Source organism: Haemaphysalis longicornis, unplaced genomic scaffold, assembly GCF_048455015.1.
Source record: "Haemaphysalis longicornis isolate Haplotype H1 unplaced genomic scaffold, Haemaphysalis longicornis Haplotype H1 scaffold_2, whole genome shotgun sequence".
NCBI classification, from domain to species: Eukaryota; Metazoa; Arthropoda; class Arachnida; order Ixodida; family Ixodidae; genus Haemaphysalis; species Haemaphysalis longicornis.
In genome coordinates this window covers 144367706-144390948 of record NW_027526295.1, presented here as the reverse complement: position 1 = coordinate 144390948, position 23243 = coordinate 144367706, and the positions used below count along the sequence as shown (strand labels likewise).

General features: G+C 44.8%; 2 protein-coding genes across 4 annotated transcripts; one reads left to right on the top strand and one right to left on the bottom strand.

Annotated features, from left to right (window-relative positions):
- Positions 1 to 3566: 3566 nt before the first annotated feature.
- On the bottom strand, positions 3567 to 14974 carry LOC144169280 (uncharacterized). 3 transcript variants are annotated; one of them, XR_013322413.1, is made up of 5 exons: positions 14008 to 14970; positions 11951 to 12330; positions 11406 to 11473; positions 9711 to 9789; positions 3567 to 3976 (listed from the first exon to the last, which is right to left on the bottom strand). XR_013322413.1 is itself a non-coding variant. In XM_077698358.1 (5 exons), exons 2-5 carry the CDS (start codon positions 11966 to 11968, stop codon positions 3923 to 3925), a joined length of 219 nt encoding a protein of 72 aa, XP_077554484.1. In that variant the 5' UTR covers positions 11969 to 12330; positions 14008 to 14974; the 3' UTR covers positions 3567 to 3922. The 3 variants fall into 3 exon arrangements, 2 of the variants coding, with proteins under 2 accessions (XP_077554484.1, XP_077554483.1); XM_077698358.1 differs by having other exon boundaries at positions 14008 to 14974; XM_077698357.1 differs by lacking the exon at positions 3567 to 3976 and having other exon boundaries at positions 9510 to 9789; positions 14008 to 14966.
- Positions 14975 to 17469: 2495 nt separating this feature from the next.
- On the top strand, positions 17470 to 22827 carry LOC144168330 (uncharacterized). Its single transcript, XM_077697337.1, has 4 exons — positions 17470 to 17505; positions 19680 to 19969; positions 20297 to 20492; positions 22474 to 22827. The coding sequence occupies exons 1-4, from the start codon at positions 17470 to 17472 to the stop codon at positions 22819 to 22821; spliced, it is 870 nt and encodes a 289-aa protein (XP_077553463.1). The 3' UTR covers positions 22822 to 22827.
- Positions 22828 to 23243: the final 416 nt, after the last annotated feature.

Below are 23243 nucleotides of genomic sequence, written 5' to 3'. Positions count from 1 at the left end.
ACAGCGGCCAGGAATCACGTCGCCTCCGAGGGCATCCTTAGTGCCGCGTCAGCGGTGAGTTCTCTCATACAAAACCATTATTCAGGCATAACACAGTGAACGTCCCCTTAATTCGATTGCGAGTGTCTTTCGGATCGCTTCCGTGGCAGAAAGTGCTGCACAAGGGGCGCAGTTGTAGAGACAAAACGCTGCTATACGGTTCAGCATAAAAGCATGTCCGCAAGCACAGTAGCTAAACTGTGATTGCTACTGCCAGGTGTTCTTTTGTAATAGCCGTGACACTACCTTCTGTAATGACCTTAACATTACCTTAAGGCTTGCTCTAATCTCACGGCAGCCGTGATAATTACCTCCGGGAAATTCCCGCGGCAGTTTCAATAAAAGCCGACTGGCCTAAAATTCGCTGAATAATATTATATCCCAAGGTAACCTAACATAACATAACCTCACCCAACCTAACGCAACCTAACCGAACACATCATAACCTACCCAAATCCAGCCCAACTGAAACAAACCTAGTCTAACCCAGCCCAACAACACAGGACACAACCTACATTAAACGTAATCCAACCCAATCTAGAAGTCCTGTCCTTCGATCTTTTGATATAGTAAAAACCAGAGTAAAAAAAAAGCATTAACAAAATCACGGTGACCGAAAAATCCCGAAAGCTAAACAAAAAACTTCGCAATGTCGGACTCGAACCTAAGCCTTCTCTTTTAAAAACAAGTACTATACCACAGCGCTACAGGGGCAGCTGAAAACACGGCTTTTAAGTGAATACGTATCCCATAGAATTTCCGCGTAGCATGCTTAGCCAATGAAAGACGACTGCCGTCAGATATTTCTGACGGTAATTCTCACGGTTGCCGTGATAATAGACATTAACTTACCTTTAACTTGAAGGGGAACTGACACAAAAATTTTGCATCTTGTTTTTTTTTGTTGCGATAAGTAGCTAGTGACCTACTTATAACCTGTAGAAACCTCATTTGCTTCAGCGTGCGGCGGTTGTTTAATTAGAGGCATTTTCAATGCGGCCAGTCGCAGTTTCATTTTCAGCGAGTGCCGCGAAAGGATGGATTTTGTGGATTTTGTGTGAACAAAGCTGACCACGTGACCGTCGGAGGGATATCACAGAGCAGAGCCGCCGTAGCACTGTAGAATCTGCATCGATGGCAGTTTCTACGAATGCCCCCACGTACTGATCTCGCGCGGCGCTTAATTAAAAAGCGACCGTGGATGTGACGCAGGCGCTGCGAGTGCAAATACAACCGCGGCTAAAGAACGACGCGCGACGCTCGATACGGTGGGTGGCAAGACGCGCGCTGGGAGCAGCCGGCCGGTCTGCCTACAGGTGCGCCTAGAGATGTGTTCGGCTAAGCACTGCGGCGGATATTCGAGTGCCGCTCTCGTAAGCGGTGCAGATGACAATTTTTAATGCAACCCGCCATCGCATCATTAACTCCTTTCTCGTGTAAGTCACCATGGTCGGGACTTGGGGACAATTTCGTGCAGCGGTATCAAGCTATGACTCGAGCTACCTGCGCCGGCCTGGGCCACTTCGCGGCCGTGGCCGCCGCCTGCACAGCGACCGTGCGGCTAGCTCAGTGGGCTTTTCGTGCCCCCGGCGCGTTTTCGCATCCAATGGTAATAAAAAGTAATAGAAACAGAGTGCCTGGAATCGCTGTAGAACTTTGGTCGCAGCCAGCTGCCCGATGAGCTGACTAGAGCCACAGCGCCTCCGCCGCCAACGATCGGGTCGTTCGTTCTCGAGAGTAGAAGCTCCGCCCTCCGGCCCTCCGATTGGAGCGGCGAGCCGGGCGAGCCGGCGAAAAACGCCGGCAGTGCGGAAGCGGCAAACACAAACTCGGTGACGTGTTTGGATGTTGTTTATTTACAAAATATCTGCGGGATGTCGATGGCGCGTGGTCCTCTGCTGGCTGCTCGGTTGCGTTTCTCACACTTTAAAATTGATTTTAAATATGTTCTAGGCTGTATTCGCCGCTGATATTTTGCAGATGATGTATATGTGTTCCCACCAGTCTATCTCCGAAGTTATCTCGCCTTCAAAATTTTGTGTCAGTGCCCCTTTACGCGATGCCAAATATCATCACGGAACATAAGGCTGGTCGCCAGGTGCAGCTGTAATGTGATTGGTGTATGTTTCCATTACTATTAGGAGAAGAAAGCATTGCAAAGCATGCCTAAACCACCATTAACGTTTTCCATCCCCAAAAATCAATGGGAAACCTTTGCGGACCATCCCGAGAATCGCGAATTTCTCGACAGGTCGAACACTCAATGAGTGGGCGAACCCAGCTATGGTCAAAATAGCTGTAAAAACACGCCTTTTACCATACGATTGAAGCCGTGGCGTTACTAGGTGCGAAAATTATCAAGTCTTTCAGCTGGCCTGATGGATGATGCGAGTTTTCAAAAAAAAAAAAAAAAAAATCAGTTCTTGCCCCACTGAGCGACAAAGCAAAAACGTTGCTGGTACAGACAGTGGCCGCAGCGGCATTCGCTAAAAGAGCAGTTACAAAAACGGCGGGTTTACTTTTGCTGAAATAAATCAATTGCAACCTTTGAGGGCGTAGGCAATCCAACTTGTTTTTTGGGAAAGCATGTTGGGTGCGCTAGTACTAGGCTACGTCACTACGTTGGCAGCGGCGATCACGTGACCGTTTATAGTAATGGCGCGGGAGTAGAACAGGGGCACCACCCCCAAGGAAAACTCTGATTCTGGGCTATCTGTGTCGTGAAATGTTGCTGCTTGCTTTTACAAGTGATTCACGCGAAAGACGAAGAAACGGAAGAGAAGGAAAATTTGCAAGCACGGTTGAGCAGTGGAAAAGTCGGTGAGAGGTATCCCCAGTGAAAGCCGTAATACTTTCACTTTCAAAGCACATAAGCAGACTTCAGTGCCAGATAAATTTGTGCTCTAAAAAATTTCAAGCAGCAGTTGACCAGAGGCAAATAAACAATGAACACTAGATGGTAAAAGCGCTTAACTGATCCATTTAGAAAACAAATAGCATAGCGCTATTTTTCTGCAGCCACCCATGAAGCCAAGGAAACCCTACAAGTGTTAACCGTAACTTGCTAATAATTACTGTACACACTAAGAAAAAAAGGAGTCCCTGTGACCCTCTTTGGGGGGTATTTACTTGCCACAGATTTGACTCTTCATCGACCCCTTTCGCAGAGTCACGCTACTCTTATTGAAAGGGGGTCACACGGACCCCGTCGCAGTAGTCACAGTAGAATATGGGTGACTACCTCCTTAGAGTCAGCACTGACTGCCACGAAAGAAAAAAGAGAGTCACGGGACCCCTGCCTGATGATCATCGCGACCCTGTAACAAGAGTTGTGAGGACGCCCCCTTTTAAAGAGTCCCGTGATGCTTATGGCGACAGAGTCGTGGAAGTGTATGGGTGACCTTCCCAGAGGTGGTCAGTAATACTGCTGGTGGAATCATTGCAGTATACGTGCAAGTGCAATTTTAGCCCACATGCATGCAGCTTCATGAGCAGTTTCATACAAGTATAGCAAAGCAAACCAAAAGTATTTGAAAATTATTTTATTAAAGACGAAAGTGATACACATTTGAATGAAAAGCCAGCTTAGGGTATCACAGCTGTTTTAAACCACAAAATAACCAGCAAATAGCCTAAAAATACAGATACACTAAGCATGTTTTACTGCTTGCTATGGCTTGTCACAACGCAGGTTTGCTAGACTAACAGGCATGATATTAAATCACAAAAACAAGTTTTGTGTTAACCAGCTTTGTATACCTGCTGGTGCAAGGTTAAACTGGTGTGGAAATAAATTGCAATAATTTTTAAAGGCTTCTTTCCTTGTTGCTGTTTTTCTAAGGCAGACTTCTTACACAAGTCCATGAAGTCAATCCAGAAATCTTCACAAGCCGTGCACAAGCGTTGCAAGGTGTCCTCGGGTCCTGGCGTCTCGGACCTGCCAGAAATATCAATGAAAAGAAATTGAACGATAAGACAAAAGCAAAATGAAATTGTAGCCAGCACAGTAAAATCATCAACAACAGGCTAACTGCCCAGTGCCTGACAAAAGAGAGGGCGAGGAGCACACCTCTTGCCATTACATTTCCTTGCTTCACCATTTGGCTTTTGTTATGAAATGTTTTGTATGAGGGAACATATGTATAATGTATGAAGTCACATATGGACACCCCAGAAATGCAAAGGCTTCAAAAATTATTGCATCCATAAAGAGGATCTGAAAGCTCCAGGGAGGGAGACTAAGAATTTATGAGTGCAAAAGGCTGCTACTCGCCCCTTTTGATGGTATGAAAATATCTATGTAAAGCTTAAAGGCAGCACGAGTAACAAAGCAGTAAGTGAACTGAGACACCTGCTGCACAAAGGGCATGCTCCACACTGCAAAACACTGGAGGGGTACAAAGTCTCACTCAAATTGTTCAGTAAAAAGCATGAGGCAAGTTGGTATACATAGTTCTTAAAAAGTCGAGTCCAAAGCACATGACAAAGAAGATGATAGGGCAAGCACTTGCTTGCAACTAAGTTTATTGAGTGCATCGTCTAAAATGACACCCTTTAATAGTGGGCCGCACAATGGTAACAAAGGAATCACAGTGAAGTTTCTAAATATTCAAGCTCATTGCAATACAGGTTCACTGTGCTCCTGTTTTTTATGTAATAAACATCTAAAAGCTCCCAAATCAGTGCTTTAGCTTCTTTGCAGAAGTCAAACTTGGCCCAAGAAAGGCTTGTACTTGCATGATTTGCAATGAGTGGGTACATGCAAGACGCCAAGGGACAAATTGGATACATCGACTTTCCAGATGGGAACGACACAGCATAGATTCCCCCCATTCCCTGGGCAAAAACCGCTGGGTGTGCTGCTTGTTGCGCTTTTCTTTTGCTTTTAGGCTTGATAGCAATTTGCCTGAACCTTCTATCTACGCTTCACTGATTAACTTTGACGCTTTTTTAAAGTTATTCAATACGCTGACTATATTTTCTACTCTGCATGCAATGTCTGCACCCCGTTTCGTTTTTTCCTTCAACAGTTTTTAGCTTAAGTGAAAGCATGAAGCACTAAATAATGCTTACAGTTGTAGTTATCTAGATCACACTTATTACTGATGGAAAAGAAACCTAAGTTGTCAGTACAAAGGGCACCACTGCCTTGTTACGTGCCTCGGTTTCTTCATGTTTTTAGTGGCCACAAGAAAAAAATTTAAACCACTTGTCTATTTGAATTATTGTCAACGCGTTTAGTTTCTGTACCCTGATTTTTTAACTTCTCATATAATTAAATTTGGCACAAAACTTGTTCCAAAGTTTCTAATTCCCTGGATGGGCTTTTCTGCACGAGTTGTGAGCGATGCAGTAAAGCTGACACTACAGCCTTGATGGGACATGCCACAATAATTAGTTTCCCTATCCCAATTTATTGACTTTGGATGTCCAATTTTTTGTTCTCGAACTTCTCATGCACTAGAGGGGCTTCTCTGCACAAATTCAGAGTCATGCAGTAAAGCTGACACCAGCGTTGATTTCAACTCTTTTGTTACTGCAGAAAATTGACCAGTTTTTAGGGCTCTAAGAAAACATTTCTTTTTGCTAAATGTGTTGGTTAGGCACATAGTGCAGTGGCAAAAATGCGGATGATTCAACGCCCTTGCTAGCACCAGTTGTGTAATGTTTGCATAAATAATGATCGCAAAAAAAAAACCCAAATCAAAATTTTGTCACCGTAAAGAAAAATGAAAAAAAAAAGAAGTTGTGTATAACAAACCACCAATAGTGGAAAAAATTTAGAATACGCTTTTGAAGGTTTACATTAAAAAACCCTGTCCAAGAAAAAATTCACTAGTGAAAATTAATTTGTCCCCGTGGTGCCCACGTGGTGCTTGCACGCATGGTGCCCGCGTCTCGTGGTGAAGCCGAACATTCATTCCAAAATACACAATTTTGGATGGTTCTCTGAAATGGTTTGATATTATTAGGGGTCCAACTTAGTCCCCACTTGATGTAAAAACATCTTATTAAGGACTACAGCAAGCACCAGATTCACGGCAAGCAAGAGATGCCAAAAAATCCACTTGGAATTTAAAACCAATCTCAGTGGTGCATTTTTGTTGACATTCTGATCACTTATCTACCAGAACTTCCACTTGCGGTTTATTGTCGTCTTCTGACTCGCTATGGTAGCCCTGCTTGCAGGAATAACTTGCGATGCACTAGAATTGTGCCCAGCAAGCTTTCGCACGGCGAAAAGAGTGCTGCCTAACATTTTCAAAAAGGCACCATATCAAACCTTTTGGAGACTGCCAGAATAGACAGTCGCAGTAAGAAGCAACACTAGACCTCCAAAAATAGCCTCGTACTAACAAAACTGGCCAGTGAACAGCTGGCAGTGTTCAAGGCTGATTGGAAATCTCTACTTGTCTGAGCTGATATCCGATGACTTGGTGTTATTTTTTGAGTTTCAGCTGGAGCTGTTATCGCAAAAGTAGGGCATGAGTGAAGCGATATCACAAAAGGCGTTCTTTTTTCGAGGAATAGTAGAGGGCGACGGGGGTGCTATGGCAAATCGGCTTGAAGTTGGGTAACTGCGTAGTAGCACGAAATATTAGGTTTGCAACACACAAACAGAATGAAAACTGCTCGATTCGCGGCCGCGCCGGCCGCTTTTCTGATGGAGGCGAAAAGCAAAAACGACCGTGTGTACGAGATTTCGGCGCACGTTAAAGATCTTCAAGGTGGTCAAAATTAATCCGGAGCCCTCCACTACGGCGCGCCTCATCGCCTGCGTTGCGTCGGCGCGTTAAACCCTACAATCAATCAATCAGAATGAAAACTGCTGGAAAGTGGCTCAAAATGCCAGGTCCACTTGATACACATGCGGGGAACCTTCAGAAATAAGCTTTCTCAAAATAAAACGACCCTTTCTTTGAACCAAAGCTCAGTAGTGGAAAGCTGGTGTCATTTCCAGGTAATTATCATCTGTCACTGCCATCGGATTGCAAAACTGGCAAAATGATTTGGTATTTGGCTTGCTGGAAGACTTTTGGTCAAGAAAATTCCATGGTAATGCAGCATGACCACGAGTCGCATGCTTTTTTATCAAGCGCAGCAGCAACGCTCCCTTCTGAGAAACATACACACCTCACCTTGCAAAAAACTGCCGAAAATCTCAAGGTTGCCTAAACGTGTAGTGTCTAGACTAACCACCGTGGTACATGAGAAACAACTACAACATCACAAAATCGGCAATATAAAGCACCGATCACCGATCATCAATGCTGTATATTCCTGATATCCATGTTGTCATTTCTCTTGCAACTAACGCATCCCACTGGTTAGTCTAGGCACTGCAGTTTTAGAATCAGTTCTAATTTTCCTGCTCTGGCTACACTGAAATTTCTGACGGTGTTTTTGAGGGTAGAGCAGCATGTGTTGTTTCGATAGGTGCCATGGCTGCTGCGCTATACAAAAAAGGATGTCACTTGTGGTTACGCTGCATTACCATTAGATTTTTTGATCAAATGGCTCACAGAAGTCAAGTATCAAATGATGTCGTCAGGTTTGCAATCCGACTGCGTTTAAAGGTGAGAACTACCAGAAAATGACACCAGGTATGCACTAGTGAGCTTTGGTTTAGAGGACGGGTAGCTTTTTTTCAGTCAAAGTATTCGTGGGTAGCTTTTTTTCAGTCAAAGTATCCGCATGTCTGACAAGTGCACTTAGCATTTTCAGCCCTTTTCCTGTCATTTGTTTCATTTCTGCATTGCGGAATTTATATTTGGCACTACTAGACAGAGAACTTCAACCCGATTTGCCTTAACGCCTTCGTTGCCCACTACTTTTCCTCAAAAAAAGCATGCCGTTTGTGATTTCACTTCACCCATGCCTTACTTGTGCAATAAGAGTTCCAGTTGAAAGTCAATTGATAACCTCAAGTCATCGGACATCAGTTAAGACAAGGAGAGAGAGCTTAAAATTGGCTTCAGTTTTGATTCTGTACGAGGATATTTTCGGAGGTCTAGAGTTGCTCCTCAGTAGAACTACATATTCTGACAGTCTGCCACAAGTTTGGTATTGTTTGTTTTCTAAATTGTTAGGTGGAGGTGCAATGCAGGAGGCTCATAGAGCTGAACGCCTTTTTCATTTGTCACGCAACAGTTACTCGGGGATAGCTAGCTGGGCACTGCTCCAGTGCATCGCACCTCATTCCTGAAAGCAGGGTTAGAAAAGTGAGCCAGAAGATTATAACAACCAGCAAGTGAAAGCTTCAACAGGTGCATGATAGTAAACTGACAGTGAACGAGTTTTGTTTTCAGCCCCAAGCAGTTTTTGTCCTATCCCGAATTTTTACCTTACCATTAATGCGATGTCAACCATTGACAAGATGTTTCTACATCATGTGGGGACAAATAGTGCCTCTAATAATGCCAAACCACCCGATTTTTTTCAGTAAACTATCCGAAATTGCATATTTTGAAACAGAGGTAGGGCTTCACTGCAGAAGGAGGGCACCACACATGGTAACATGTTTTTCATATCTGACAAATTGTACTGGGCAACTAAACTTTTTTCCAAGATGTGTTTTTTATGTTTGGCAAAAATTATACTCCAAACTTTTTAAACTATTTGCGAACTGATATACACAACTTATCCATATTTGCAACGTTTGGCCAAAAACTGATTTTATTAATTTGCGAATCTGCTCTTGTTGGAAAGGGCATCGAATAATCTGCATTTAGAGCTGATGCAGAATGTGCCCAATCAATATGTTTACACAAAAATGTTTTGTTAGACCCCAAAAATTGGTAGACTTTCTGCGATAAAAAGAAAGTTACCGCCCTGTCTGCGTGCCATATTCCGAAGTCTATTCTTAGCAGATATCAGCGTCAACGCCAGAAGTAGTGTACTTAGCGAGCATCGCAATGCATACGGCAGCTTCTGGATTTTCGGGCCGTCTCGAGCACTTTGATGTTCGGGACAGGTTTTAGTAGTAGAAGCATCGCTTCGTTCACAGAAAAAGAATTACCTTTAAACTCTAGCTTTAATCAGCTGTCATGAGACAAATTCAACCAAGCTATTTTTCTTAGAAAACTGTTACTAAAGACAACTGTTTTTCTAGTGGCTCATTTTATTCATGACTACGTTGGCTGAAGTTGTTGAAATTGCAACTGTGTGAGAGCTTTTTATGAGTTGAATATGGGAACTTTAACCTAATTGCTTGTAGTATTAGCATGACTAGGCCGATCTGGAAGACCATTTCGTGAGAAACGAGCGTTATCACTGCCAAAATAGCTTAAAAATACAAAACCCACCCACACATCAAGATATTCATTGATGCCAGGGTCCGTATGGGAAATTTAGGAGGTGTGTCACGGTGTCACAGTGGTGGCGTGGTTATCAGACCAGGTAGTTGTTTTGAAGGTTGGTAGCTAGTAGCTCACAATATGCCTTTTTTGTCTGCTTTTTGGGGTTTTTTTTTTGGAAGATTATTCGGAGCGAGATTATAGAGAAATCGATAGATGATTTTTGAAGACTGGGAACGATTCCAAGAAATTTAAGCAATTTCGCTGACACAACCGTTTTTCTAAAAATTCTAAAACCACACAAAGAAGCAACACTCAGTTTTTCCAAAGCTCCTGCGAAGTGATTTCATTAAAAGTAATTACTGCTGTACTTACCAGTGCTTCTCTGAAGGCTTCGACACCACTTTCATTCAGCAAAACAGGCCGCAGGACAGTGTATCCACCCCTCTTGCATCTAATGATAAAAAAAATACATATCACTGACATGGAAACTAATAAGATGTGGGGGACCAACAAAAGAGTATAGAGGAGGCCATAAGGAAAAATATCCACAGGGCTCCAGCTTAACAAATGCAATGTGGTAATTGCTACGTTCCTCATATTTTCACGGTGTATTAACAATTGCTTTATTATCAGGGTCCCTACTTCCGCACTACTTTCATTTAGCAGTATTAGAAGTGGAACTGGATTACAAGTTTGTGAAAAACGCGGAATTGCTGTAAACACACAGATGACAACGTCAGCACTGTTTCTGCAGCAAGCAAGCAATAACACATGCAGTAAAGGGTCCATAAAGACTGAATACAGCTTTGTTTAGTTTGAAAGAACTAGCTTTTCAGTACTCACTCGGCTCCCTTCCAAGCCCGAAATACATTAGTCAGAAATACGCAAGCAACACAGAATATTTTCAAATTTCTCACTGAGGCTTTGGCATGAGAGACGCAATATGGGCTAGCACTAAAAAATGTCGACAGACAAGAGTCTTCTGCCGGCCCTGCTACATTAGAGTGGCGCTTCTCCACCACGTCCTCTTAGGGGTTTTCCTAGCATTTTCTGGGCATGTGTTCGCTTCTAAACTTCACTTCACATCAGACTACTGCCCTGGTCAATGAAGGGAGGAAAACTGCTTCTTCCTGTGTTGCGGCCCACAAAAATGATTAAACATATCAGATGTGCAATATACATAGCAAAAGTTGCCGCAAGTGAAGACAGAAGCCGCACTGCACATAGTGAACTCCGTCTGGAACTTCTATCTAGCCTGATAATTTTACTTAGATTTTGTTTCGACGGTAGGCCATATTTGGCCCCTCGCACCAATTTGAGCCCTCCGGGAAGGCGTTGTTGCACTGTTCCCTTCAAGTTTCCATTCTTCTATTGCTCCCTTTGTCAATTTCTGCTCTTAAGGCTGACCAGCCCTCCTTTTCTTCTGTCCCCTATTTTACCCTACCCCAGTCTCCCTTGCCTTTGTGCTATCGAGAATAACTGGTTTGCATGTTTTCATTTATGTTGGTTACATTGCTCACAAAACCGGAGGGTGGAAAAAAAACTTTTCCGAACTAGTGTTTGCCGTGCTAGGCATTATTTTAGTGTAATATTGCCTTGAGGAAGCTTTGTCCACTGATCAAATCTGTCTGAATATTAAAATCCTGGTTAGGGTTTCTACAGCTGTTGTATGAAGGTTTCGACGTATTAATAGTATTTCAGGATTCCTTCACCTGCTTTTCTCAACGGAATTGGCGGTGGCCAATTTTTGGGCCAGAACGTTTCGCGTAGAATGACCCATTAGTATTATGAAGCTTTGGTTTTTTTATGTGAAGCCTTTGGTGCGTAAACAAAAAGCACAAAACTGACACAACCTCTCTGGGAATAAAAAAGAAGTGACACCAAGGTTCAATTTTTAACAATTTTCACAGCATTTTAACATCCAAAGATGCCTTCGTGCAATAACAGTAGCTAACCGTTATTTGGAATTAATTTGAAATCAACAATATTTATGCGATCTCTAGGAGAGCAAATGGTGGTTACGAGCTGAACTGAAAGAACTTAGATAGAGACAAGTGTAATACAAACCTCCAAAAAGGCAAAGTACCCCGTGAGCATGGACATCCACAGGACTTGAGGATTAAGAGCAGCCATACCTGATAGAACCAAAGGTGAAGGCAAAAAGTAAGGGCAGGAGCAGTTGCAACAAATGACAATTTTACACAGACGTCAACCGCACAAGCAATTCGAAGTCTCAAGGGCCAGTCCAAAGCAGGCACAAGCAAATTTTATATCCCCTGAAACCTACTACAAACCCGCATAACCTCACACAGCCATGTCGATGAAAATCTGCAGCCCTGCAAGATTTTACCTGCTGTTATGACATGTTTCAAATGCTGAGTGTTTCCATGCCAAACAGCCAAGTGTATGGTGCTTGACACTCTAACCTTTCGGGAAAAATTAATTGTTGATGCGAAGATTCTCTTGGCCTTGCAGGAGTGTGACACGTTCACACGGAACTCGGGAGAAAGGGAACAGAATGAGTTACAATGGCGAACGGTGAAAGGGAAACTTAGCACCAAACAGCCCCCGAAATCCAGTTCAAGCGAAGAGAAAAACGGAAATGCTCTCACCAACACGAGAAGCCCCATTCAGCGATGTGTGCCGCGGGTCATCGTTGGTCCAGGTTGCAGCAGAGCATTGGCCCCCGAATGCATGTACTGCTCGGACAAAGCAGCACAGGCAGCACCACGCCCTGCGTGGCAGGTGTGGTGATCCATCCTGGGCCGTGGCCACCAACCGCGGCCAGGTGTAGAACCGAGCCCGGTTGTCTGCAAGCCAACTCGCTCGTCTGGAACCTCTGGTACACAGAATCCGCAGGCCCATCTCCAGTCCTGGTTAGCTCACCAGCTTCAGAGTCCTCTGCTTCCACGATCGGCCTCCACCCAAACCTTGTTCCTTGCTTGAGCACCTCCTCCTTAATTAATGTAGACAAGCTGATGTGTTTATGGCTCTGAAATACAGTACATACAAAATATAACGAGAGGGAAGATGAAGACTTGGTTGCTGGCTAGTTGAAAGACTGCGCAAAAGATGAGGGTGACAGGAAGAGCGCTGAAGCATGTCTACTTGTGCAACACTGGTCTGCACGCTGGAGTAATGCCCAAGTGACAAGATGTCTGGCAGACAATAATGATGCAAACAGGCGACTCACTAAATACAGAAAGTACACTCTGAGTGTGTGATCAGGACATGTAATATTTTGCACAGCTTTATGTCGGGCTAATTGGTGTAAGCTTTTGAAGGAAAATTGCTCTTCTTACGATCACAGAGACGGGCACAAGAAAAACGTCCGCTTTCACGAGAAGATGGCGCCGTCTACTCGTGAAATTGTACGTAGTTTTCTTGTGTCCGTCTATGTGATCATAAAAAGCACAACCTACCTTCAAAAGAATATTTAGCATCCTCCAGGCTTCTTTTGATGCCTATATTAAAGGATTCATTTTGCATTGGGGCCTATTTTCTTTACCTGCAAATATCGCGCGAACGTGACAATACATGCCAATATGCCATTCATAATGGCTTTTCCCCATAAAAAGGACACTAAACGGTGCCAACAAGTTTGCCTATACGGGCAGACCAGTGTTAGAAATGACGCTGCACCAAAGGGTTCAAAACGATTTACACCCCCCATGTACTGTTTTTTTTTGTAGTTCGGTTTGTTATTTCACGAAACGTCAAAGAAGAAAACTACAGAATAAAAAGGGAACACTTGACACACTTTTGAATAGCCTGCCATTGCAAACTAGCGCCGTGTATTACAGAATTGTACCGCTCCGCCCAACAGTCAAATGGTTTTCTGCGACCGACGGTGCAAAAAGCAGCCGTTAGACAGCGAACACAACAGTAGAGCTAGAGACAAGCTTGACGTTGGCTAATGGACGAGGGCAAAAGGAGGGTGTGCTGAAGAATACGGACGGCATGAACAAGTTAGAACAGGCGCCTCGTAGGCGCTGTAAAATACCCCTCCTCCCCACACACACACCCCGAGACTTAATTCCCTGCGAGGCCACATGTCCGCCTTTCACCTCCAATTTCCACGTATATGAATTCTGTGCCCCTGTGAACTCTACGTGAACTCAAAGACGGGCTTCGTCATTAGCTCGTGAAGCTTGGCAACGTCAGGCGTTGTGGAACTGCCGTACTCGCTCGCTGGCGCGCGGCCCGAACTCTCTCTCCGTGTCCTGCATTTGCATACTATTTTCTCCCCCTTGCACATTGCAAATTCTCATCTGTTTAACTACATTTCCTGCGTCCTCACCTCTTGCCAACTTTTTTTTTCCCGACAACGCCGCCAGCACACGGTCAACGCGTACGCTGTAGGGGCGCGTTGGCGAGCGAGTACGGCCACAGAACAGGGAGTACGGCAGTTTCACGACGCATATCGCGGCCCGCAGACCGCGAGCAGCCGCGAGGAAGGGCGGTCGCGACGGCGGCAGCCGGTCTCGCGAGCGCGATAGCTTAGAACAGTCTCAAATAGGGAGGAGGGGGCGAAGGAGATTTCACAATGCTTACGAGGCGCCAGGCAGCAAGCAAACAAGCACAGCATATGCAACTTTTTCGGCATGTGTCCGGAAAGCTAACCGAGACAACTATTTCACTTGGTATTATTAGCAGGGACAGTACTCACGTGAAAAAACACGATGACACAGCCTTTGTTCCGGCTTCGCATTCAACCGTAGCACGCCGTCGACTTGCCGAACTGAAGAACTCTAGTAGACGATTTCAGGCGGTGCGCAATGAATTCCGCACAGCAAATTTCATACCGGTGTCACGCCGTTTCCATCCCGCAGCGGTTTTGATACGCGAATTCGACAAAAATGCGTCAACTCGCCCCGCTACCTTCGCGCCACTCACTGGCTTACTCTACTTGGCTCGCAGTGGATTCTATTGATTCGCGTTGTCTAAAATATTTGCATTTGTATTCTTGTTATTGAGTTTTAAAGCAAACGCTAGACAAAAGAAATCTGGTTCTGGCAGCAACTTTTTATATATGTACGTTTTACGTAATGTACACAAGTTTTTATAAAACGAACGCAAATCAGTCACGTGACTACTTGGCGGCTTTTTTAAACGCACTAAAAGAGGCGACGCTCGCACACAGGTTCAAATATATAATAATTGTGAGCAACTTGCATTAATCATTTAAATAAAAAGATTGTCGCAATATGAAGTAGTTTTTATTGAATAAAAGCAACTACAAGTAAGGATTTGAATGACTAACACTTGAATTCTGCTTTTTGGTCGGGCAGCTTGGTGTAAGTTTACACGACATCTGAACCCAGAGCTCTGTACGCGCGCAAGTGCGATGCCTTACATCGATATGTACTTAATGTACAAAATTACTAGTGGCACATGAAGCAGTGAACATACTGCTTAATTGGTAAAACGCGAATGAGAATAACATCTGCAGTAAAGTAGGCTTTGTTGCACGACAACAAAGCTTTGCAAGAAAGCAGGCACGCAACATCGTGCATAGAGAGGCTGAATTGTAGAGCGGCAGAATTGTGGCGCAAAAGCTAGTTACGTACACGCCACACGTCCTGATATTCTCCCGCCTATTTTGTAGGGTTCCTGAGAAGGCCATTTAGTTGCGTAGCAATATATATTACGAAGCTAGTTTTATTCGTGTTCTTATTCGCAGAGCGTTATCCAGTGCACAGTTGGCAATGTTTTTAACGTAAAAAATAGACAACCCATTTAAATCATATACAGAAGCAATGTCAATCATACTTTCTGCTGATTTCATCAGCATTGAACAGCATTGCAGTAAAGACTTTAATTCGTATATATTAAGTATATTGTGTTATTGTTACATGTGGTTTCTATGCAATGTTAAAATATTTGCTAGTCTTTGCGCACTTTAGCATTTCCAGTCGCCCAGAGTTACCGACAATTGTAAGAACAAAATAATTTGGCTACCACAGGTATGGTATGTATTGTAGATGATTGCTTTCTGATGCGACATATTCAAAAATATTGTTAAAGTGAACCTCTCTATGCCCACTCATGGCGCTTTTACGGCTGTACGCACTGCAGGAAAGCCAGCTTTATCAAATGGGAGGGCTTACGGTGGTGATGATGATGATAAACTCAGCGCAGGAAAGCCAACTTTAAACAATGGGAGGGCAAATTGTGGTGTCGTTGATAAAACGCGAAGTAGGAAAGCCAACTTTACAAATTTGGAGGGCACATATTGAAAAAGAATAATAAGAAGACGAAGAGGAGCAGGATAAAAAAGGCGAAGCTTTCTCCGATACAAATGAAAAGTCCACACTCCTATCCGCCAAAGTCCAAATCAATGACAACACTGAGCTAACCGAAGCAGCATATTCAGATGACCCAATTACACTCTAAAAATCATAATCACCCCATTAGCTTAGCTCAGCACTTTGCATTGTGGACTTTGCGTTTGTATCGTAGAAAGCTTGGCGTTTCAACCTTGTGTGTTCCATAAACAGCGTTAGATTTTTTATGCTTTACAGTCCTAGAAAATCAAATTTTGTACCGTTTGCGCAGAAGCGGACAAAGTCACGGGACACACACCTGTGTGCCCTTACTTTTCCTGTTTTTGTATCTGCGCCACTAAATCTTGCAATACGGTAGCAACAAACCTAAGTATCACTGTGGAAATTCAATCAGTCAATAAATATATGCTAAAAATGCTGTTGACCCGTGACTCCCATTGCAAAGTGCGAGAGTCCCGTGACCCCTCCCTGTTTTAAAGAGGGTCGTGGAGCGTAAAAGAGAGTCTTAGTAGAGTCTAAGGGAGTCATTGCAGCGACGACTCCCTTTGGACTCTCTTTTTTTTTAGAGTGTACATTTTGATAAACACTTGACTAGACAAACTTCCGGCATTTTGAACGCCGCTTCCCTTCATTTAGACTGAAAAAGTTTCAGCAGAGACAAGCAGGATGTGTTAAAAAAGCTCTAACTGTCCTGAAATGCCTGTTTTTCCCCGTTTCACATGAAAATGACCACGGCAAGTAATGTTTCATAGAACTATGGTTTCCAATGCATTGTTTTCAGAAATGTGTCCTACTTAATTTGAAGCTATAGAATTATGTTTCAAATGCAGGGAAGCTCGCAAAGTCTGACTTTAACACAGTCGATGGTTTTATGCTGAATATTGGTCCTCTTTCAGTGATGCTCCTAGCTTCACTGCGAGCCCGTATTGATTCATGGTGACACGGCTTAAACAGGTTCTTCGACCCAATTATGTCCAATCTGACCTCCGATACCAGAGAATTTTAGTTTGGACTACAATTTAAAATGTTCCACCATGAAGTACTGATGACTCTATACTTGGTTTCCAACGTAGATTTGCATTTTAGGTACTGCTGGTCTGTCCATGTACCCCTTGCTTCTTTTACTATTGGCGTGGACTGAGCTGCAGGGTATTGCAATTCGTAAAAGTGGACGTGTAAACGTGTGTACCCAACGTTGACTTGAATTTCAGAGTGATGATTCATAAATTTCATAGAAACGAGTGTGCCAGTTCTCGCATGCTTTAAATTCCGATTAGTTTGGCGCATGAGGAGATCTATGATTGTTCCTAGAGAAAAGTGAAACATTTTCCGCATGACGATTATTGTCTTTCGATTAAAAATCCCATTAGGTGTTTGATGAGCATGGATTTAAAAATAATGCAACTTCTGGAAGTCCCATGTCAAATGTCACTCTCTCCACAGGCAAATGACACCTCACGAGACGGTGAGGTCCACGTGGCGACGGCTTCTTCGCGAGCGAGGACTAAGAAATCCAAGAGCAATCCCAGTACTACTACCCTCAGCGCTCCCACCGAGCCAACCGTCGTCGAGGCTTCTACTAGCATCGATGTCACCGAACAGGCCGAAGTGGCCCACGGAATCAGGAAGCACGCCCGAGGCCGGTTGCCGAAGAGACTGACGACGGTTTTACACCCGCGCTCGTTCCTTGCATCGAGCAACGAGTCAGGCAAGATTAGGAGGGCGGCAAACAATGCCCACGCTCCCTTGGCGCCCAGGGGATTTTCCCAACCGGGCCTACGATTCGTGAGTACCTGTTGCACACTGGTACAACACTTCCAACTTGACGTAGCATCACTGTTAGAATGAATTGCTACAAGGTTCTTGATGGTTCTGCAGTGGTAAGAGTTCTGGAAGTAACAGCTTTCCGCCGCATTCCTGAGCAAGCGTTAGAGGTGATAGCCCAGTGTGGCACTTCTACAGCGAACTACGTCTGAGAGGAAAGCGCAAGGTGGATTAAATCTCGTTGCCTCGTCTTCCTATTAGCCAGCGAAAGAACGAGACGGGAGGGCAGCTGCTGTTATAGTTGCGAAAGATAGAATTTGCCAAGCGGAGCGAAAACATTGCAGTTTAAATGGCATGTAATCATACGAACGGGTCTTTGTTACACAGCGGCAGTGCGGCAGCCAGAGTAGGGCCGTGCTCCCTCCGCTGTGAGTCGCAAAGCTTTCGTTTGCAGACTTCTGCATGTTACGATCAATTTTCCGGGCGGCCGAAAGTTACTTGGTGTTAATGAAAGCAATACAGTTGTACACGTCATCTCGCAAGGTCGGTGAAAATGTGCAGCCATAACGGATAATTTATACGTAGCGTAGCGCTCGACCAGCCGAGTGCCCCGAAGCACTAACTGGACGGAGTTGGTCGTTGGGTTAATCACGGTTCCGGCAGCCTTTGAGGACTCATCGTGGACAATGGGACCCTTCAGCCTCTCGTTATGGGGTTATTTTGCCTAGATAAACAAAATAATACATGCATAAAGGTGGCCTCGTTCGCAGTCAGTGTTATGTTTTTTACAGCGAAGCTGCTCTTCAAATCGTAATATTTTGCGTCGGCAGATAAAAATACCAAGAAATTGCAAGGCGCGCGCCTCGCCACTACCTATACCGGGAGATAACCAAAGCAAGAAAATGCCTATTTCTCGTGCGTGCGTGCCTCGCGACAACCGTCCAGCGTCCCCTGCCCACGTTTGTCAAGCCAAGCATACCCCGTTAGGGATAGTGGCCAGGATTGTGGCGACCGCCTGGCAGTTAAAAAAAATTCACGCATCTCCACGAAGTGAATCATGACGAGTGGGCGAAGCAGTGGGGATTGTTCTTACCTTAAATCACTTATGAGAGTGCTTACTGCTGCTAAAACGATTTCGAATCCGATCCAATCCAATACATTTCAATTTATTTCCAATCCTTGTGCTTGCATCGCGGCAACTGCGCAGAGTTCTCGGGACACGTTTGTCGAGCCAATCATTACCACTTAGGGAGATTGGCCAAGATTGGTAAACAAAAAACTCCAGCGTTCGCCGAAATCGTGGAAACACTTGCTCGGAACGAGAGAGACACGTCATAGCGTACGTCCCTTCAAGGTGACGTGAAATTACTATCTCTTCCGAAACCCGAAAGAAGCTGACACTTATAGCAACAATGATGGATTAAATATCGTTGTGGCAGCGAAGAAGCAACGAATCGGCTGTAATCGAGGAGTTAAACCTACGTTATATTCGTGAAGGTTGTGTACAGCTTCGCTACGTTGAAGTCTTACGCGTTAGTCTGAGGTTCCTTTATTTTTTTTCGGTGGTCGAGCAATTAGCGAAATGTGCAAAGTTATCATGACATCTTCCTTGACATTTGATTCTGATCTTTTAAGCTTTAAGGTGCTGTGAAATGAGCCAGTGCAAACCAGAACTCGCGTTTTGAAAAGAAGGGATAGTCATGCTGAACGTTCAAAAGCTAGTTCATGCTTTATACGGCAGAAAGCTATGCTGCAAGAGCAGGAAGTAAAAACCATATCTGTAATTGCGGCTACCCTGGCAAACTCATACCGGCATAAGAGCCGCCATGGCGTGCACATTGTAGGTGCGTTCATGGGACCTGTTCGTATGGTGATCTGTAGTTTCAATACCCACGTCGTAACGTCGATGTACTGACTAAATGGATATCTGTTGTGCCCTCGTATCTTGCGGGTGTTCACTGCAAGTGTAGGTGCTCGTCTGTGCCGTAAAGGGCGAGCATTTAGGTATCGTTTCAGTCAGAAAACAGCCATTCCATTCACCCCCCCCCCCCCCCCCCGTACAACGATGTTACATTACAAAACTGACCTTATATCACCTTCGCAGTAAACATGGTGTTTCGTAGGGCAGTTACCGCATGTCTGCATGCGAAAATTCATGATTTGAACTGATTTCTCCCAAACAGGTAAATTATGGCGCATTTAAGTCAGAATGCTGCTGAGACGAAATGCCGCAGATGCTGCTGCTTTCGCTCAGTTTCGTGGAACATAGCTCCCTTTCTACACTGCGCAGGCAGCACGTGCATGCCGGGCCCCGCTGTTCAGTGTCTGCCTCAAGCCACGATTCGAGGCGTATTACAGGCCCGGGGAGGGAACCTGTGCACTGGCTGCAAGGACACATCCAAAGGCTGTGGCGATAGCAGGCTCGGCCTTTATGACTACTGCCTTAGACGGCCCTTTCTCACTATGCAACAGGAGCCCGAATCGCTTCGCGTCTCTGGAGAACTGCCGCCGAAGTTGTATTGAAGGACCCGAGCCTGCGCAGAGGTGCTTCGACAAGCCCCTTTTCGGCGGCTGCTCGAGGTATTTGTGCTATTACGCCACTTTTACTGGGTCACAGCAATTAATCTCCGTGTATTATCGTGCAGTTCGTGCACGACTATCGTGTTATCAGCAGAAAGGGTGGCCTGGATGAAAAGCAGCGTAATATTAGAAACTGGGGTAAGATATTTAAGGAAGTCCAATGAGTACCCACAACACGCTGACCAGCCACAGCCGGAGGGAATTTAACGTTTTCATTCCAAACTAAGTTACGTTTTAATTTGTATCAGCCAAGACAGTGTTTACTTTGATTCTATTCATCGGTTGTTTCTTTTCGTGTACTCAGTGTTTTTGCAATCTTATGTACAGCCATCTCGTCCAGCCCTCGTGGTGGTTCTTCGATGGCCATCTGTGCCGGCCCTGGAGCTTTCTAGACGGGAAGTGTCCGAGCGTTGGGCGACGGGGAGGCGCACCACAGCTGTTCCGAAGCCGGGCCCAGTGCTTGAGGCGCTGCGCTCCGCATCTCCTGTCAACAGTTGTCGGCGGAGGTCAGGAACAGCGCAAGGTAAAGAATGAACAATCGCTGGGGGATTAGACATGAACTAGCGAAGGCTCAGTAAATATTCAGCTGATGCGCACTCGTATGTAGTCAGCACTAAAAAATTCTGCTAGAGCTTTAGGATCCATTTCGAACACTTTATCTAACTAAAATGAAAGGGCTCGCTTGAGTGGCGTACCTGACAATGCTATAAAAGACAGGATGTAAAACCTTTGGAAATAAAGCACTCCGTGCTCTTGTAAAATGGTTCTCTATACCCTTCTTGAGGGGGAACAATGAAGTGTGTTTCAAATGCAGTTCTGGGATGCGTTATCCACGGCAGCCCACTACGCTGATCTCCGAAAACAAATAAGCCCAAATACTGAAACCCTCACAGCGCAAACCAAACTGAAAAAAAAAACTGAATAATCGCATAGAAACTAATGCAACAAAAAAGAAGAAAACGAGAATGAGGAAATGAGTGAAAATCAATGCTCTTTTGTGTACGATAACGTATAAACCCATTGCAAAAGACTGACGTATGTATAGTAGTTGGTGAGGCCTTGACGAATGGTGCATTGAGTCGATTTTTCTGCCACCAATTAAAGGCTACTGCACCCTGTAGACGCCCGCTGCATAGATGTCTGCTGCGAGGTGTAATAATACAGAATCCAGTCAGAAATAAGGCTTCAACAAATTCATTTCGGTGTCCCCCTCAGACCGCTCTCGTTATTACGCCGAAAGTCTTATAGCATGTCTCATTTAAAGGTGACTTCGAATCAACCCGTTGTCTACGCGAATTGTAAGAACACTCACGCGAACTAATGAAGGACAGAAGCGAATGAAAGTATGCCAGCTGTGCTTGAGACTAATAATGATTGCCAAAGCTAAATATTGATGTATTCGTGATTGATGCTAATGAATATGAAGGTGGGATGAAGGTGTAGTAAGATGAATAAAATGGAATGAGGTGGATTAGGTCGAATTAGGATAATTGATTTCGGATTCATGGCATTAATCTGTAAGCTGAGGTAAATGGAGATTTAAATTAAGATAAACTAGTTACGATGAAGCTCTAGTAAGGAAAGGATTAAGGTTAATTAAGAATAACTTAGGTGTATTAGGACGGACTAAGAAGAATTAAGTTGAATGAAGAGGAACTAAAAAAGGTTAATAGGATTAGGATGAGTTTAGGTGAGATTTACGTGGGTGGAACGTAAAATATCACTGTCTTACTGTGTCTGCTGTGTCGAAGGGTTGGCGTGTATTCAAAAGATAGCCGGGATAATAGTGCAGCAGAAACCGCAAGCGTACCGTCGACGGTAACCTAACTAAATATCACCAGTATTTCGTCTTCAAAAAGCGTAAGCGGTCTCAAGTGCCCAGGGAATCTTTTTTTAATAACCAGTACTCCTATTGTTTGGTGCCGTTCAAAGCGTCTGCAGATGACGCCTGTTGACTGAACAAAATCGCTGCAGTGGATTTTGGAAGGGTAAAGAACTGCTCCCCATCTCTTTCCGTCCACCGGTTCGGCCTCCCCCGCAGACAGTACACGGGTAAGCGGCACTGAAAGATGAGATCCAGGGGGCGATAACGAGTGCTTCCAAATTGTGCAGTCTAACAATCTTCTCCTGCACGCTATTGACTTAAAATAGGTTCACACTGGGGCACAACACGGAAATAAATATAACATTGGAAAAACGGAGGAGTAGGAGGGGGATGGTCTAGCATTCCATTCGTCATCTGAACCAGCAAAAACCTATCTTGTTAGCGACGTACGGAACCTACTAACCAGGTAGTGCTCCCGTGACCAAAACGCAATTTCTTGGTACATGAAGGGAAGGTTAAGGTAACAAATGAATACACCGCTCCTCTGCCCATCTTTGCCTGTTTAAAATCATTTTTTACTTACACCATGGGCCCCACTGACTCCCTCCACCCACGACATATGTACCACCAAATACAATGTCCCCGTTTCTAATTATGCACGTCACCAATGTGTTCACAGCCGCAAGAGCGTCGGTGCCGCCGGCCACAGGGGCGAGACTGCAGCCCACAAGAGCTCCGGTTCCCCTACTTCGCGGACGTCCCCATTTTGTGGGGCGGGCCTCTGCGGTGCGTGCGCGTTTCCCCACGCACGGTGCTCGAGAGGAGATGCTTGGTCGGCGCCAACCGCTTCCCCAGCCTCGAACAGTGCCACAAGACATGCGTAGCCCATAGCCTACGCAGTCGAGGCCGGCTGACAGGGCGCAGAACCATCCGGCGCATAGGCAGCAACTATCCGTCAATCCGAGGTAGAAACAAGCACGAAGACTTCGCAGCTGGATCCTTTCGGCACGGAGTTCCCAATGACTAATAAATAACCGCCTAGGCAAGTTTTCCACTCGATCCGGCGTCGTTTATAAAACCTATTCTTGACACAAACGACATGAGGTGGAAGACGAATAACTCTATTTTAAAAAACCTTGCATTTGCTTGGATGGGACCCCCATCGAAGTATCGCCTTGGATTGGGGGTTCTTTCATTAGAGGACATTGTGATCTTCTGCCGCTTTTCTTGCACAGGTTACAAAGCATAAGCTTGTGCTCGCTGTCTGGGCTCGTCACGAGGGCCGCCCATTGGTGTTTGGTTGGTAATGGGTTCCGGTAGTGTCTGTGAAATTAAGAGGTGTCCTTCATCTAACCTCGTCAGTAATGCAGTAGTGTCCTCCATTTAACTCGTCAGTGGTGAAATCTATTTAGGTATTCTGTAATTTATTTGTATTCATTTCTATGAGCC

Coding starts and splice junctions, on each gene's coding strand:
- LOC144169280 (XM_077698357.1), bottom strand. CDS start 12,203: ATGGGCCTGCGGATTCTGTGTACCAGAGGTTCCAGACGAGCGAGTTGG. Junction 11,474..11,950: donor GAATGGGGCTTCTCGTGTTG/GTGAGAGCATTT, acceptor TGGTTCTATCAG/GTATGGCTGCTCTTAATCCT. Junction 9,790..11,405: donor GGTACTTTGCCTTTTTGGAG/GTTTGTATTACA, acceptor TTTTATCATTAG/ATGCAAGAGGGGTGGATACA.
- LOC144168330 (XM_077697337.1), top strand. CDS start 17,470: ATGAATTGCTACAAGGTTCTTGATGGTTCTGCAGTG. Junction 17,506..19,679: donor TTCTTGATGGTTCTGCAGTG/GTAAGAGTTCTG, acceptor TACACTGCGCAG/GCAGCACGTGCATGCCGGGC. Junction 20,493..22,473: donor GAGGTCAGGAACAGCGCAAG/GTAAAGAATGAA, acceptor ATGTGTTCACAG/CCGCAAGAGCGTCGGTGCCG.